Source organism: Coturnix japonica, chromosome 2 (genome assembly GCF_001577835.2).
Source record: "Coturnix japonica isolate 7356 chromosome 2, Coturnix japonica 2.1, whole genome shotgun sequence".
NCBI lineage: Eukaryota > Metazoa > Chordata > Aves > Galliformes > Phasianidae > Coturnix > Coturnix japonica.
In genome coordinates, this window is record NC_029517.1 from 82,411,505 (window position 1) to 82,425,656 (window position 14,152).

General features: G+C 38.7%; 1 protein-coding gene across 1 annotated transcript in view; it reads right to left on the minus strand.

The window, feature by feature from the left end:
• Positions 1-990: 990 nt before the first annotated feature.
• The window catches only part of ZNF407 (zinc finger protein 407), a 330,452-nt gene continuing 317,290 nt past the window's right edge, over positions 991-14,152 (minus strand). Inside the window, exon 9 of the mRNA XM_015855154.1 lies at positions 991-3,292. Coding sequence (XP_015710640.1) covers positions 1,941-3,292 — 1,352 coding nt within the window. The 3' untranslated portion in view covers positions 991-1,940. The remainder of the gene's footprint in view (positions 3,293-14,152) is intronic.

Consider the following 14,152-nt stretch of genomic DNA (forward strand, 5'->3'; position numbering starts at 1 on the left):
CACTGTTTGCTGAAGACAGTGTTTAAGGGGAAGTGAGCAGCCTGTCACTTTTAAGAAAGATGAGCAAGTCAAACTCGCCTAATTATGAATCTCCACGTCTAACTTGAAATTTACTTTTTTGGGGGTCTGACAAAGACACAACCTCAATTCCTGGAAAATAATACAATTCAAAAAAAAAAAAAAAAGAAAGAAAATCAGAGATGAAAAGACGGCAGGATCTTATAGCTCCAGAATGAAGCACCTTTTCTAAGCAGCTCGATCAGAAAACAGGTTTTCAAACTGTTCCTTGAAGAAGGAACTATTGTTTTGCCTCACCCCAACTTCCTTACAGTTGATAATTATAAGATATCAAACATGATAGGAGACCTGGCCATCTCCAGAGTCAGCACGGCGTGCATCCGATCTGCTCACGCAATGCTATTAAGCATGCATGAGGCACACTTCAAAAATTAGGCTCCGTTATCTTTACCTACCCAGCTCCCTTGAGAAAGGAAAAGAGGAAACACGCAGACCTAACAGCCAGCGTTTGTTTGCTCTGTGGAATGAATGAATGAATGTCACTTCTATTATTGATTAATATTAAAAATCATGATGCTCCATTTGAATGCTAACATTTTATTCAAGTGGCCAAAAAATAAAATAAAATAATAATAATAAAAAAAGCACAAACCTTGCCAGTTTAATATTTTACAATTTTGTTGTTGTTTTAAAGAAACAAAAGCAGTTGTATCACGAAACAAATCTTCTCAACATGATCTTGCATGGAACAATTGCAGTAAATCCACCACAAAATAATTGACATTCCGGACTATGCAAGAAATACAAGGTCACCTTTTTTTTTTTTTTTTTTTTTTTTTTTTTTCCCTATCAGCCGTAACAGTCTGCAAAAGATGTGTGTGCAGGCCGTTCATTTGAGAAATAATACAAATAATTATTGAAAGCTCAATTGTTATATTTTATACCTGCTTCAGTTTAAGTCTGTATACATTCTTTTTTTTTTTTTTTTCTCCCCTACTTGTTAATGTCAATGTCAGAATTTCCTTTAAAAGCCCCCAGAACGTTTCAAAAGTAGCTCACAAAATGAACTGCGAAATGGTATTTATATGAAGCACAATTTATAAGAACAGCAAAACACTGACAGTGAGAATATTGTTTCAAGAGCTGCACGTTTTCTATGTAGGACTCGCATCTAAATTTAAGTGGAAGATAGAGGCATCAAATGCTTGTTTTCTGAACGTGTGTAATCTACTATCTTCTGAAACGTTGCATTTTGAGCTCTTTCTTAGGAAGTGTCCTATGTGATACCGGGAAACAGTAAGCTACTATTAAGAACTTCATTCTAGATGCAGAAAATACTTGTTTGGATGACATACTTTTCACCAGGGATATTTGAAAGTAGGATTCTAGAAAGCAAAACGTCGCTTGTTCTTCTCTGAAATAAAGAAGGGCAACGATTTCAGTATGTATGTGAGCTTACTTGATCCCCTTGTTCTTGTAATGATGCACTTTTTGGTATTTTTTGCTTATTTACCTTTATAAAATGTACGCACGTGTGAAAATATTTTACTCCTACAATTATGTTAGGCAGAAAAGACAGAAGGCAGGGACTTACCCTGAGATATGAAAAAAAAACATCTGAAAAACAAACCAAAGCGCTGAACAGAACAATACCTAGTTGTGAGGGAAGGGGGTGTATTTCTATCCTCTCCTGTGTCCTAATACATTTGCTTTAAAATAATCCTGTATCATAATTCTCAGAGCGACTGTGACAAGACTGTACTATGCTTTGCAGTGAACTCCTAGTCGCTGACCTTCACCTCCCACAGGGTGTGTATCTGTTACCTGCCTAGGAAGATACCACATGCAGAAGGTTTTACAGAAGTTCCAGGATCTGGTTGTTTCCAGCTTCGTCCCGCATCGAGCCCAGGAGATAAAGCTCTTCATGCATCTTGTACTTCGTTATCATCTCCCTGGCCCTCAATGACTTGTGAGCCACCCTCTGTATAAATGACCATGCTTGTTAGCTGTTCTCCTGCTCTATCAGGGGATTCAGGTTTCACAGCAGTACCAGCCTGTAAAATCTCCTGAGACCCGGCTGTCTCTATCACAGCGTGTGAGTACACACCGGGCTCACTCTGCACGTCTGGTTGCAATTCTGTGACAATGAAGTGGGTCGCACCTTCTGAGAAGTTGCCATCAGAACCTTGAACCATGGCTTGAGCTATTTCTTCTGTGACAATAATCTGCGATATCCCCCCATCTGAATCAACTAAATCCATGTGTTCGCTTTGGACGCTGAGTGCGTGGCTACCAGCTTCTTGCATAATTATCTGAGAGCCTTCTCCAGCTACCATATGCACAGTCCCTTCCTCATTTACAATGACCTGAGTGACACCTTCTTTTATCAGCTGGTCGGCTGCAGCTGTATCACAAACAGCAAAATGTAATACTCCTTGGACCATTTTCTTGAAGGCAGCCTGAGCTCTCTCCTGAGATGCAATTATAGCCGATGGGTGCATGACCTGCGTCACTACTTCCATAGGTTTGGTATCTTCCTGAGTCTCCTGAACTTCATGGAACATTTGTATTTCTTGTCTCTCTGCATCACTGGGAACACTGGGCACCTCTGGGTTTGGCATTTGCAAGAAATCTTTGTGACCAGACCTGCTTCCGTCAGGGAGTCCAGATTTGTTTTCCACTTCACCCAGCTCTGTTACAGCACAAAGCAAGGCATCTAATGCTGAAGAGGAGTCTGGAGGATGGACTGTAGCTTCAGAAGACTCCAAAACTTCTTGTTGCATTATCTGTTGCAGTACAGCACCACTGGAGTCAGGAACTGCATCTATAGGAACAGCCTCCTCCATATCGGCTCCTGTTACTGAGCCTTCAACCACTACTACCTGTGTTGCGCCATCTGCCAGCTGCTCAGTAAGTATCTGCCCTGGAACCATACTACTCACATCTGAGCCGTTCTGATCTGTAGCTATGACCTGCCCATCTTCTGTAATATGGACTACCCTGGCCATCTGACCAGCCATTGCCAGAGTCTGGAGGGTTGCCGCTGCTGTTTCTTCTGCAGAGACATCAAACGCAAAGTCGCCATCGTATCCTTGGATAATAATAACTTGCTGAACTTGTTCAGGAGATGGTTGCTGTCTCCTGCTGCCTCGAAAGACCTTCTCTTTAACTGGAGAAACCTCTCCTAGCGCTGCTGCAGTAAAAGGACTCGCAGTTTCCACAAAGGTTGCTCCTTGCCCCTTCAGTCGGCATTCATAAGACTTGGATACAATGCCTGCAAGATAAAAATATTCTGTTAACATGGTATCATGGCAAATATCAGTTCATTACTCCAGCAATTTGTAGCCTAAATGAAAAAAAAAATTCCTTGACAATTTTTAGTTTTCGCTGGCAGAAAACACAGATAAAATGAGCAAGCGAACAAAACCAATTTGCATGTTTTCCAAATAACATATTTACAGGTTGAAGTAATTGCTGAGTTTAACAATGCTGCAGCTTATTAACAATTTAAATGTGTTTTTTAAACTACGCTGTATTAAAAAAAAAAAAAAAGGAAAAAAAAAAAAAAGCCTAGATAAATACAGTATACAGTTAAAAGCCATTAACACATCTTTTATAGAAGATCCTATTGGTGATACCTCGGTACTTTGGTAATGAATTTTAGGATCATACATTATCTTAAACATATCCATGTGTGAAAAACTGTGGCTGATCTTCTTAAAACCCTGCTTTTGTTGGCGAGATAATTGCCATGCTGTCAGTTTGATGCCATTGTCTTCCCCTTCATTTCCCACCTAACATCTTAAGATAGCAATAGCAAATGGCAGGATGGAGCATGTGCCTAGGTTTGTGGTTAATCAGTACTGTTCCTTTGTAATAGCTTAATGAATGTATAGACTTTGTTTTTCTTTAATGCTCGATCAAGGCATGCCAGGGGAGGGTTAGAATTGGTATCAGGAAGAATTTTTTCACAATGAGGGTGGTCATGCATTGGAACAGGCTGCCTAAGGAAGTGGTGTAGTCCCCATCCCTGAAGGCATTCAAGGGATGCGTGGACATGGCACCAAGGGACATAGTTTAGTGATAGAACTCAGTAGATCAGGTTGATTTTTGGACTTGATCTTGAAGGTCTTTTTCAACCCAGATGAGTCTACGATTCTATGGTCTTCTCCAACACACTTTACTGACTCAGTTCACTAACCTAATTTCCCGGAGAAAACAGTCAGTTGTTTTCTCACTCTTAGCAGGTTGCTCTGTACAATTACTGGCCAGATAAACCTCAGTCACACTTCTTAATAATGTCTATGTGAAATCAATTAATAGACAAAAATATTGGTATCTCCATATTGCAACTGCTTACTTTGCTACTCAGTTGCTTTTTTTTTTTTTTTTTTTTTTTGTCATTGCAAGTTTCCACCTCAGTTCTCAAAACTTTCAGTAATGCTCTGGCATAGCAAATGATGCCCACAGCTGCAGGAAGTCTTGCCCACCATCCCCAGAGCATGACCTCAGGTTGCTCATTTGCTTGGATCTAATTTCATGCTTATGGGATGTGCTACACTGAGACTTGAATACTTGGCATCTTTGTGGCCTCTAGCAACCTCACATGCTGAGGTGACCATCAAGCTAATATTCCAAAATAACATTGGTGTGTAAAAAACTGGGCTCCTGCTTGCATCTACCTATCTAACCATCTATCTATCTCTGTCTAATCTGTCAATTCACCTAGCATCTATCTATCTATCTATCTATCTATCTATCTATCTATCTATCTATCTATCTATCTATCTATCTATCTACCTACCTACCTACCTACCTATCTATTCACCTTTTTTCCTATTACAAAGCTTCTGGTAGGGAACTACACTATGAAGCACAAGAGGCAATCTTGTTATGCTGAGAGGCTGCAAATCACTTTCAGAAGTCTCAGCTGACGTTATACAACTTTCTCCATCTTAGTTTGCAAGGCAGGTTATCTTTGGAAAAGAAAATTAACAATTTAAACCATTAGAGTGTTTCCGAGTGATGCTGCATGATGTATCTGGCACATGCAATTGAAGTACATTTTGTCAGGCATAAGCTGTAAGGAGGCTTACTGCAGTAGGGCTGGTTCTTATCCCCACTTTTCCTGTGCTCTCTGTAGGCACTGACATTCACAAGACCCCCCAAAGAGCAGAAAAATAGGAAAGGGAAATCAACATAAAATGACAATTATCTTAGCTCCTCCACATTTTATAATACAGTAGAAGTAATTAATTCTCTCAGGAATCTTGCTTTGTTGACGTGATAAAAGAGGAGCCTGGCAGTGATGTGGCACAAAATCAAAATAACTCTGCAAATCACGCGCTTTCTACAGGATTTCAAAATCAAAATAACACGGCGATCATAATTTTCACGTGCACGCAGAAAAATCGTGACAGCTTTCCCCTCAGATAATTTTTACACAGGACACAGCACCACTGCATCGAAGAGAAGCTCTGGTCTGGGGAAGGGAAAGAAAAAAGGAAATCCACCCTGTTTTCATCTCCTAAAATAATTGCTGTACTCGTGAATCTGTGCAACTCTGGCCTTTACTGTGCAATTGAACGGGAAGTCTCTTGGGTGAAGAGCTACCCAGTGAATCCCTTGCAGCACTGATAATTATGCTATTCTGACTGCTTACTTAATCTATTTGAATCCAGAGGTGAGTTAAGCCACTTCCTGACCATTAAAGTAAACTGCATGGGTAAATACTGCTGTCACTAAGGGGTGTGATGAAGCTTAACTACACCAACATCTTAACCTCGGCTCGGTGCAACCCCAGCTATTCCATCACAGTTCATAAATGCGATTGCAGGTCCATCTTTTGATTCAGCAATTTAATAACTTCGAGTGCTGTCAGTACTGCTTTGAAAAATGGCTCCTATAAAATGTAACAGCCTCAATCAGACTGTAAAAGATTCACCCACTGAAGATTCTTCCATTTCAACTATAATGAATTAATGTTGAGCAATGTAGAAGTTCAAGTGTCATTTAAACTAATGTGAATCTACTGTAACTTTAAATTTTAACTGGACTATGACCAAGAATTTACTGGGAACATCAGCTTCAATTTCAGTGATTTTTCATGGTAAATACGAACTGCAGATTTTACTGGTTTTCTTTTGTTTTACCAGTGAAAAGCCAAGCAGGGAAGATATTCAGAAAACAACATATTTTGAGGCTTAGCTGCTATTTCAGCTTTGGAACAGTGCATTTTTGTTTTTTATTTTTTATGGAACACTGGTATCCAGCACATTTGTAGGAGTTTTTATGCATTTAAGGAGTATGTCACATTATTGGACTGTATGTAGTAACAAATCATGTTGTCCTAGTAAATTCAGCCTGCCTCTAACCCCCTCTTAGAAGCTGGAAAGGAGAAGGGCTAAGTGTTGGCTGACATGGCAAACATAAGCTGCAATACAAGCCCACATTAATATTAGGAAAACTGGACTTGTTGCTGATTGCATGTCACTGCAAATTAAGAAGATACACAAATAGGCATTAAAATGACAAAATATAATGATACGAGAGCTCATATTCAGACAATTTGTAAAGAGGTGTTTCATATCTAGGGGTGCAATGATCACAGAATTGGTTTCTTTCCAAGGAGTCTGTCATTTCAGCGGGGCCATTATTTATCAGTTGGAGTCCTGAGCGACTGTTAGTTTTTTATTTGAAAATGTCAGGATTTTTTAGACATTAAATCCATATTCACAGGTTATTTTAATTCTCAGAGACCACAAAGTCCCCAAATAGGGCTAAAAGAAACGCTTTGATGTTTAATGTGCTTCTGGGAAACTACAAATAGGGTTTAGTACCTTCTCCCCTCTCTTTTCCTCAGCACCTGACTTCCTTTTGTGTGTCTGTTTTATTCTTTTGTTACTGTCATCATTTGTTCCCTACAGAATAAATACCTCATTCTTTTGTTAAGCTTACATTTAATTAAAATGTACAGGATTTGTGCAGTAAACTCGAATGAAACAAATAAAACAAGGGCCCCCTCTCTTGAAGGCATACGTTGTGAATGAAAAATGTCATTACAGACTAAAAAATTTTGCAGTAAACAGGGCCTACAGAGAGAAGTTTCCCCCGTAATGACATCCATAAAATACACAAATGGCACTTTTAGTACCATCCTGAATATGGCATTTTCTGTGCTCTACACACAATCTAAATGGTTTGATCATAGAGCATAATACTCCATTGGGTTTATAGAACAATCAATGTTCCATAAAATGATGTATTTATCCAATAGTAGGCTCAGCAGTTACTGGTGTATGACATTGTAGGACACTGGCTTAGTACTGTTCAGCAGCACACATGCTGGCTGTAAAACTTATCTAACACTACTTCAACAACTTCATCTCATCTGTGTCAAGTAATTTGTTGAAGCCTCAGCTTGGTTTAAAAAAACTTGTAATAAAAATTCATAGGATTTTCAGGAGAATGAAAGCTGATGACAATAGCGAGGTCACATTGTGGCGCCATGCGAGGGGTCGGGGGTCAGCTGCAGTTCTAAAACAGAAAGTAGATTTCATGCATCGCGTAGCAGATAAAGACGGCATTAAGGAGGCTTGTCTCAGAAAGAAATGCCTAATGCCTTAGTAAAGTCTCTGCTAATATTGTATGTAAAGCACCGCTTTGCTCTCCACCAGCCGCCTCCTCAGAATTTTAAACCTTGCCCCAAAGTTGTGGCAGTGGCCGCACACGGTGAGGCTGGGCAGAGGATTCCTTCCTGAGGAGCACCTTCAGGACAAAGCAGTAAGTCAGGAATGAAATAATCTATTACGACAAAGGAAATGATCTGCATTTACACAGCAAATGTGAAACAGCTCTTGTTCCGTTCCTGAGAAAGTTCCAGGCAACCTGATTTATAGCATCCTATTCTGCAACGCTTAGTTTTTCTTTCTTTGATGATTAGGCACGTTACGCATTGACACCTACAAATATTTGGTATCTACTAAAATGCAATGGGTATTAAATAACGCCAACGCAAAGTAACATCTTTTTTTTCAGCTAAATACAATCCTTCTGCAACTACAACATACAGAAAATTGAGCTTACATTGGCAACCATTTAAATGAGCAACTGATTTTTTTATTTTAAAGTTACTGCCTCTGCGACAATAAAATATTTTGACTGGTATGTTAAGCTCACTGCTCAAGTTCATAAAGGAGTAATTTAGGCCTTGATCCTGATGAAAATCTGATCAAGCTCCAAATTTCTGCACTTTTTTCTGATTTTTTTTTACTTTTTTTTTTAAATCAAATTTATCCATTTTTCTGGATTTTTCATTGATAAGTAAAGTCCCATAAATATATAATAGCTTTGGTTTAAAAAAAAAAAAAGAAAATTTTTTTTTTTTTTTTTTTTTTTTTTTTTTTTTTTTTTTTTTTTTTTTTTAGTAACCATCTCTAATTAATAAAGTGCAATATAAGAATTGTGGCATGCAGACTTTGGGATCTTCTTGATGTTTTTCAGATCTCTGCTCCTCACACATAGTCAAATCTATTATTTTTCTTCTATTTTTTTTTTTTTTTTTTTAATGTACAAGGGCCAGCATTTTTAAAACCAGCTAGTTAAGCTACTAAATAAAAGAGGTTGTGAAGGCTCATTCATATTTTCTACTGAGGAAAGAGAATAGGATGGGTCAAACCAAGAAGTGAAATAAATCAGCAAGCCAAAAGGGCTCTGTCAGAACTATTATGTCTGCAAAGGCAACATACATTTGTAAAGGAGTACAAATAAATATACCTATAGGGAACTTAACCAGCTCCCTAAGAGACATAAAAAAAATCCACCATTGACAGAAGGTACATAAATGGTAATAAGAGAGACATACCAACACAGTGCTTTTTTCTTTCCAGAATATTATTACAGTAAAAAGAAAACTAAACAACACAACCAATTCTCAACTACTGCAAGTAGTTCACTTTCTACTTAAAAATCCAGAAATGCCATGTTTGATGCTAAAACTCAAAATGTCCTTGACTTTTAGCTTTGTCCTTTATCCACCAGCATGTTCAGAAACTTCAAGGTTTTCTAAGAATTGCTTGCACAAAGGATAAAATTTTAACCTTTCAGGTATCTTAAACAAAGCAGCAGATGTATTTTTAGCTTCTTAAAATGTAAAAGGAAACAATTTTGTGTTTTTCTTCTGATAACCCGACTCAGAGTTCCTATTTGTTATTTTTGTATCCCATATCATAGAGGACTACATCAATACCAACAACAAAGATGTTAAACAAGAAATAGCCATCGAAATAAATAGCTAAGCCTATCAGTTACAATGTTTAGATAGTCAGTTTGGTTTTGTTTAGTTCCCCTCCAGAGTCCAACTAACCTTTGGGAAAAGGCCTTCTCTGTGAAAGAATTCAGTTTCTCTTTCCTTGTGCTCAAGGTCAAAAATGAACACTATAGAGCCTAGTGTCACATAAGCTGGGCAAATAAAAATGGATGTACAGCCACTGATGATGGCAAACAGGTACAGTGTTAATGCGCAGAGTTTATGACTGCCTAGTGTGCTCACAGCCAGATTTTCGAGACTAATTTTGCTCTTTACCCACTTGCCACCACACACATAGGCTTTTTCTTCTCCCGTCCCAGTTGTGAGCAAAAGCCCCACTGAGGCATATACAGCAATTACCTATACAGATGAATAGCATTAGGAGTGTATTTGGAGTATTTTAGCTAGTTTTTCCAATGCAATTTAGCAGCTTGACATGAAGATAGCCAGCTTGGACATTTCTTCACAGACCGGCTTCAAAAGCTGCTCTGGCCCTCAGCTTGGGAACAGCTGACATTGATGCTACACAAATGGACATTTTCTGCTTTAACTCCTGCAGTGCAATGGGTAAGTGCATTTTTAGCACTTCTAAACCAGAATTTGGATTTCAAGAGATGCCACTTGTGTTTGGTCAGACTGTAGAACTCTGTTTCCAGGTCATACAGGGCATATGAGATAATGCAAAAAAAAAAAAAAAAAAAAAAAAAAAAAGGAATGCTAATATGAGAAAATCAAAAAAACAAACAAACCACAAGTGCTAATTATAAGACAAATGATCTGGATTTCTAAAATCGGTACAATCTCAGATAGTAACTATTTTGTTTTTTTTTTTTAAAAATAGCTCAAACTACTTTCTGTCATTATTATCTTAGTGAGATTTTCTGTTTTTCAAGAATATATACATTTAGATCCTGGTCTCATAAACATTTATTTATCACGAGAACTGCTTACTGCCATAGTTAGCCTCAATAGTCTCAAAGGGACTAAACATGGTAGCTTGCATTATGCATTGTGTTTGCATAATCAGGCCCTTGGGATTAACAATTCTGAAATTGGCCAGCCTTTCCCAACGCTTGATGTGCATACATGCACTAAGGAGAACAGACACTTGTAAGGGACACCTAAAATAAAACATCATGTTATGAAATGATCAAGCAGAAATTATATTCTCCTGCATACTGATCAAATATGAGTATCGTGATTTCCTTTATTTATTTATTCTGATTGATGCAGCCATTCAGTAAAAAGGAGCACCTGTTCTTTGCTTGAGGGCATGTCTCAACCCATTTGAAAAGCACGGCAGCTTTTAGGCAGAATGTTTGGCAATAACTAGAACTAGTAAGTTTCCTTAGTTATTTTTGTTAGTTAAAATAGCAGAGATGTCATTTGCTACGTGATAGTCATATCTGCATTTCATTTATCAATTCAACTACATTACACTGTATATTCATATCTTTCCAAAGTAAATTACAGGAAATAACCATTTGTCTTCATTGTAGACACTTTTGTATGTATAGTAGAAAACAAACCTCTATTCAATAACTGCACAGAGGTACCATTAAAATCAAATTTACAGTAAACAGAACCTGCAGCTGGGGTAAAACACTAACTGTTAGTATTTTAATTATCAGCGAAGCTTTTGGAGGTCTAACATCTGCTCATAGCCAAATGACAGCAGCTGCTCATTTAAAACAATGTGAATTTCTTCTATAAATATTAAAATGAATTGTATGTTTCGTGTTCGTTGCAGCTATACTCCTATTGAGCTGTTTGAGTATACAGGGCATTTTCAACTTCTTTCTTGCGGCAAGTTCATAAAGGGCTGACCTCTTCAAAAGAATGAGAGGCAAAGACAGCAAAAATTCTTGAGTCTGTAAATTGAAAATGTTTAAGAGACAGTACTAGAGGTCACCCTCTGCCAAGACGTTGCTAGTAAATGCTAACAAAACATCAGCAATAAGTTCAGTGCATTGTAGTAACTTCAAGGACAAGACTTCTCAGGACGCAAGGTGTCAAGGAGTCTACAGGATGGGTTATCAGAAAAGCTAGCACTCACTGAATAAGTAGAAGCAATTAATGCAGAAAAATTACCAAAAAAAAAAAAAAAAAAAAAGTTCTATTTCAATATTCAAAGCATCAGAGGAACTGAACGTACTGTCTTTTATGGACTTCATCAAAATCATACCAGAATGAGCACTGATTCATATGATTAGAAGTAATAATCTGCCAGAGAGATGGAGCTGTGCTGGGGCAATAGGAGATCAGTTAATTTTGAGAAGAAGGGACAGCATCATAACTTAATTAGCAGCTTTTTTTCTGGACCCTGCCATACAGTTTAATATCTGATCTGCTGGAAATATAGGAAAGAAACAGGAGAAGTGACACATCTGCACGAGTGGTCATAGTTGGTCCAGTGATAGCAGGTATTAGAGTGTTTCAGAAAAAAAACCAAAGGAAGGAAGTTGGAGTTTTATACCTATTTCAATGGAACAAAACCTATTTATTTGCTTTTATAGCATCAAATGCAATTCTAGTGGATAATAATATTTATAAATTTTTGCAATAGACCTAAAGCACTATGATTACTTAGTTTGAAAGCCAAAGGTCACGACACATCATGGACAGGGGGATAGAACAGATGCTGTTCAGCCCAGAGAAGAGAAGGCTGCAAGGTGACCTGAGAGCAGCATTTTAATGCCTAAAGGGGAGCTATGAGAAAGAAGGAGACAGACTCTTTAGGAGGGTTTGCGGTGACAGAAAAAGGGGAAATGATTTCAAGCTCAAAAAGGGTGGATTTAGGTTGGATATAAGGAAAAAGTCTTTCACAGTGAGGGTGGTGAGGCACTGGAAGAGACTGCCTCGAGATGTGGTTGATCCCCTGTCCCTGGAGACTTCTAAGGTGAGGCTAGATTAGGCCCTGAGCAACCTGATCTATCTCTCCACATCCAAGGGAGGTGGACTAGATGACCTTTTACAGGTCCTTTCCAACTCTAAAGATTCTATGATTTTCACTTTTTGAATGAAAAATATGAGATGTTCAGCTTTAAATATATACCCATAACACAGAATCAGCCACAGCTGTCCCCAGACTGGTACATGGTACCACCAGATATCCCACCCCAAAGTCAGTGTCAGTGCAGTGTGTCCCAGTGCTTGTGAGAACAACATGTGGTCTTCCCTCTTTTGCCCAATCACTACACACGAGGCACAGGGAGCACTGAGGTTGAAAATGCTGAAAATGCTTAAAAAGATCAGTGGAAAAGATGTTGATTCTTCAGTTCAGAGTACTACAGGCTCAGCAGTAACTATGGGGTTGTTTACGAAATGCAAAGTAGTGTACATGCTGGTTCTGGGAGGGGGGATGGGAAGAATCATAGAATGGCTTGGGTTGGAAAGCACCTCAAGGATCATGAAGCTCCAACCTCCCCACCACAGGCAGGACCGTCAACTGATGGTATTAATGCTAGACCAGGCTGCCCAGGGCTCCATCCAACCTGGCCTTGAACACCCACAGGGATGGAGCATCCAAAACCTATTTGAGCCTGTTCCAGCACCTCAACATTCTCATATTAAAGAACTATATCCAACCTAAATCTTCCCTCCTTAAGAGAAGTAAAGGTTGGAAAGACAGGTAAGTCTTTTATATCACTTTTGAGGGCCGAGTTTGTGTCAAAGTCTTCTTTTCATGATTCACTTCTGGTGATGGATGGAAGCAGCGTGTTTCCAGCATTTCTTCAAAGGAAGATCTGTTCATATAACTGACCCTTTCACTGTCAGATGAATTTCCAGTGCTACTCATAAAGTAGTACCTAAAGAAGCTGTCTTCCACTCCCAGCATTAGATGGCACTAGGCTGTTCATAGATAGAAGACATCAAAGGAGGTGCTTTTTGACTCACCACTGATGCAGGAATCACAATATCAGCATGTATAGGAAAAACAAAGCAACTTAAGCTGCTTCCACCCAGCTACAAACTTGTGTTCCAAATCTGAGTAATTCTCATACTACACTGTCAATAAAACTACCAGAAGAGTTGGTCAGCTAGAGGTAGAAATCTACAGCCTTTGGATGGAATACACAGAAAATAATTGTGAGGAAGTGTTAACAACATAATGGAGAAAAAACAGGAGGTAACAAAAGCAAATACAAAACAATACGAGATTCAACTTGTGCTGCCACACACTAATACTTGTGGGGAAAGAAAACATGCAAAAATGACATCCAGTGAGAGAGAATTCCCTTGAGAACTGTAATGACAGCAGTCATCAAATTAGATGTGAGTTTATGAAAAGATAAAACAGGAAAGGAAAAAACAAACAACAGGCCAAAGCAATTTTTAATTGTACATTCAAAGGCATGTCGCCTGCACATTTTTTTCTGGTTGACCCACAACTAAATTATGTCGCAGCCTCACCAGGGGAGAGACACTGACTAAGGAATATTCAGAACAGTGAAATAAAACTTACTAGAAGGATGGTTTTCACGGAAATATCAAAATTCTGGCTGCAACAATTTCTAATTTTTAATGCAAAAGCTGAAGAGGGAGGAATATTCTTGGCACTTGTGGAACAGCGTAATCGGATTTTGACGAGATGCTATAACATTCAAGCCACAGTGTAGGAAAAAGTTTGGATGTAGTGAGCAATGGAAGGCCAACACCAATGCCTAGGGCTTCCAGGTGCCAGAAAGGCTAAGCTCCCAGAGGGAATAAATCAACTGTAAGAGAGCTGGAATAGGATTTAACCTGACTCATCACCATTTGCACTGCAAATCCATACCCTTCCACAGCAGCTCAGTGAAATGCAGCATGCGATTCTCCAGTAACTAC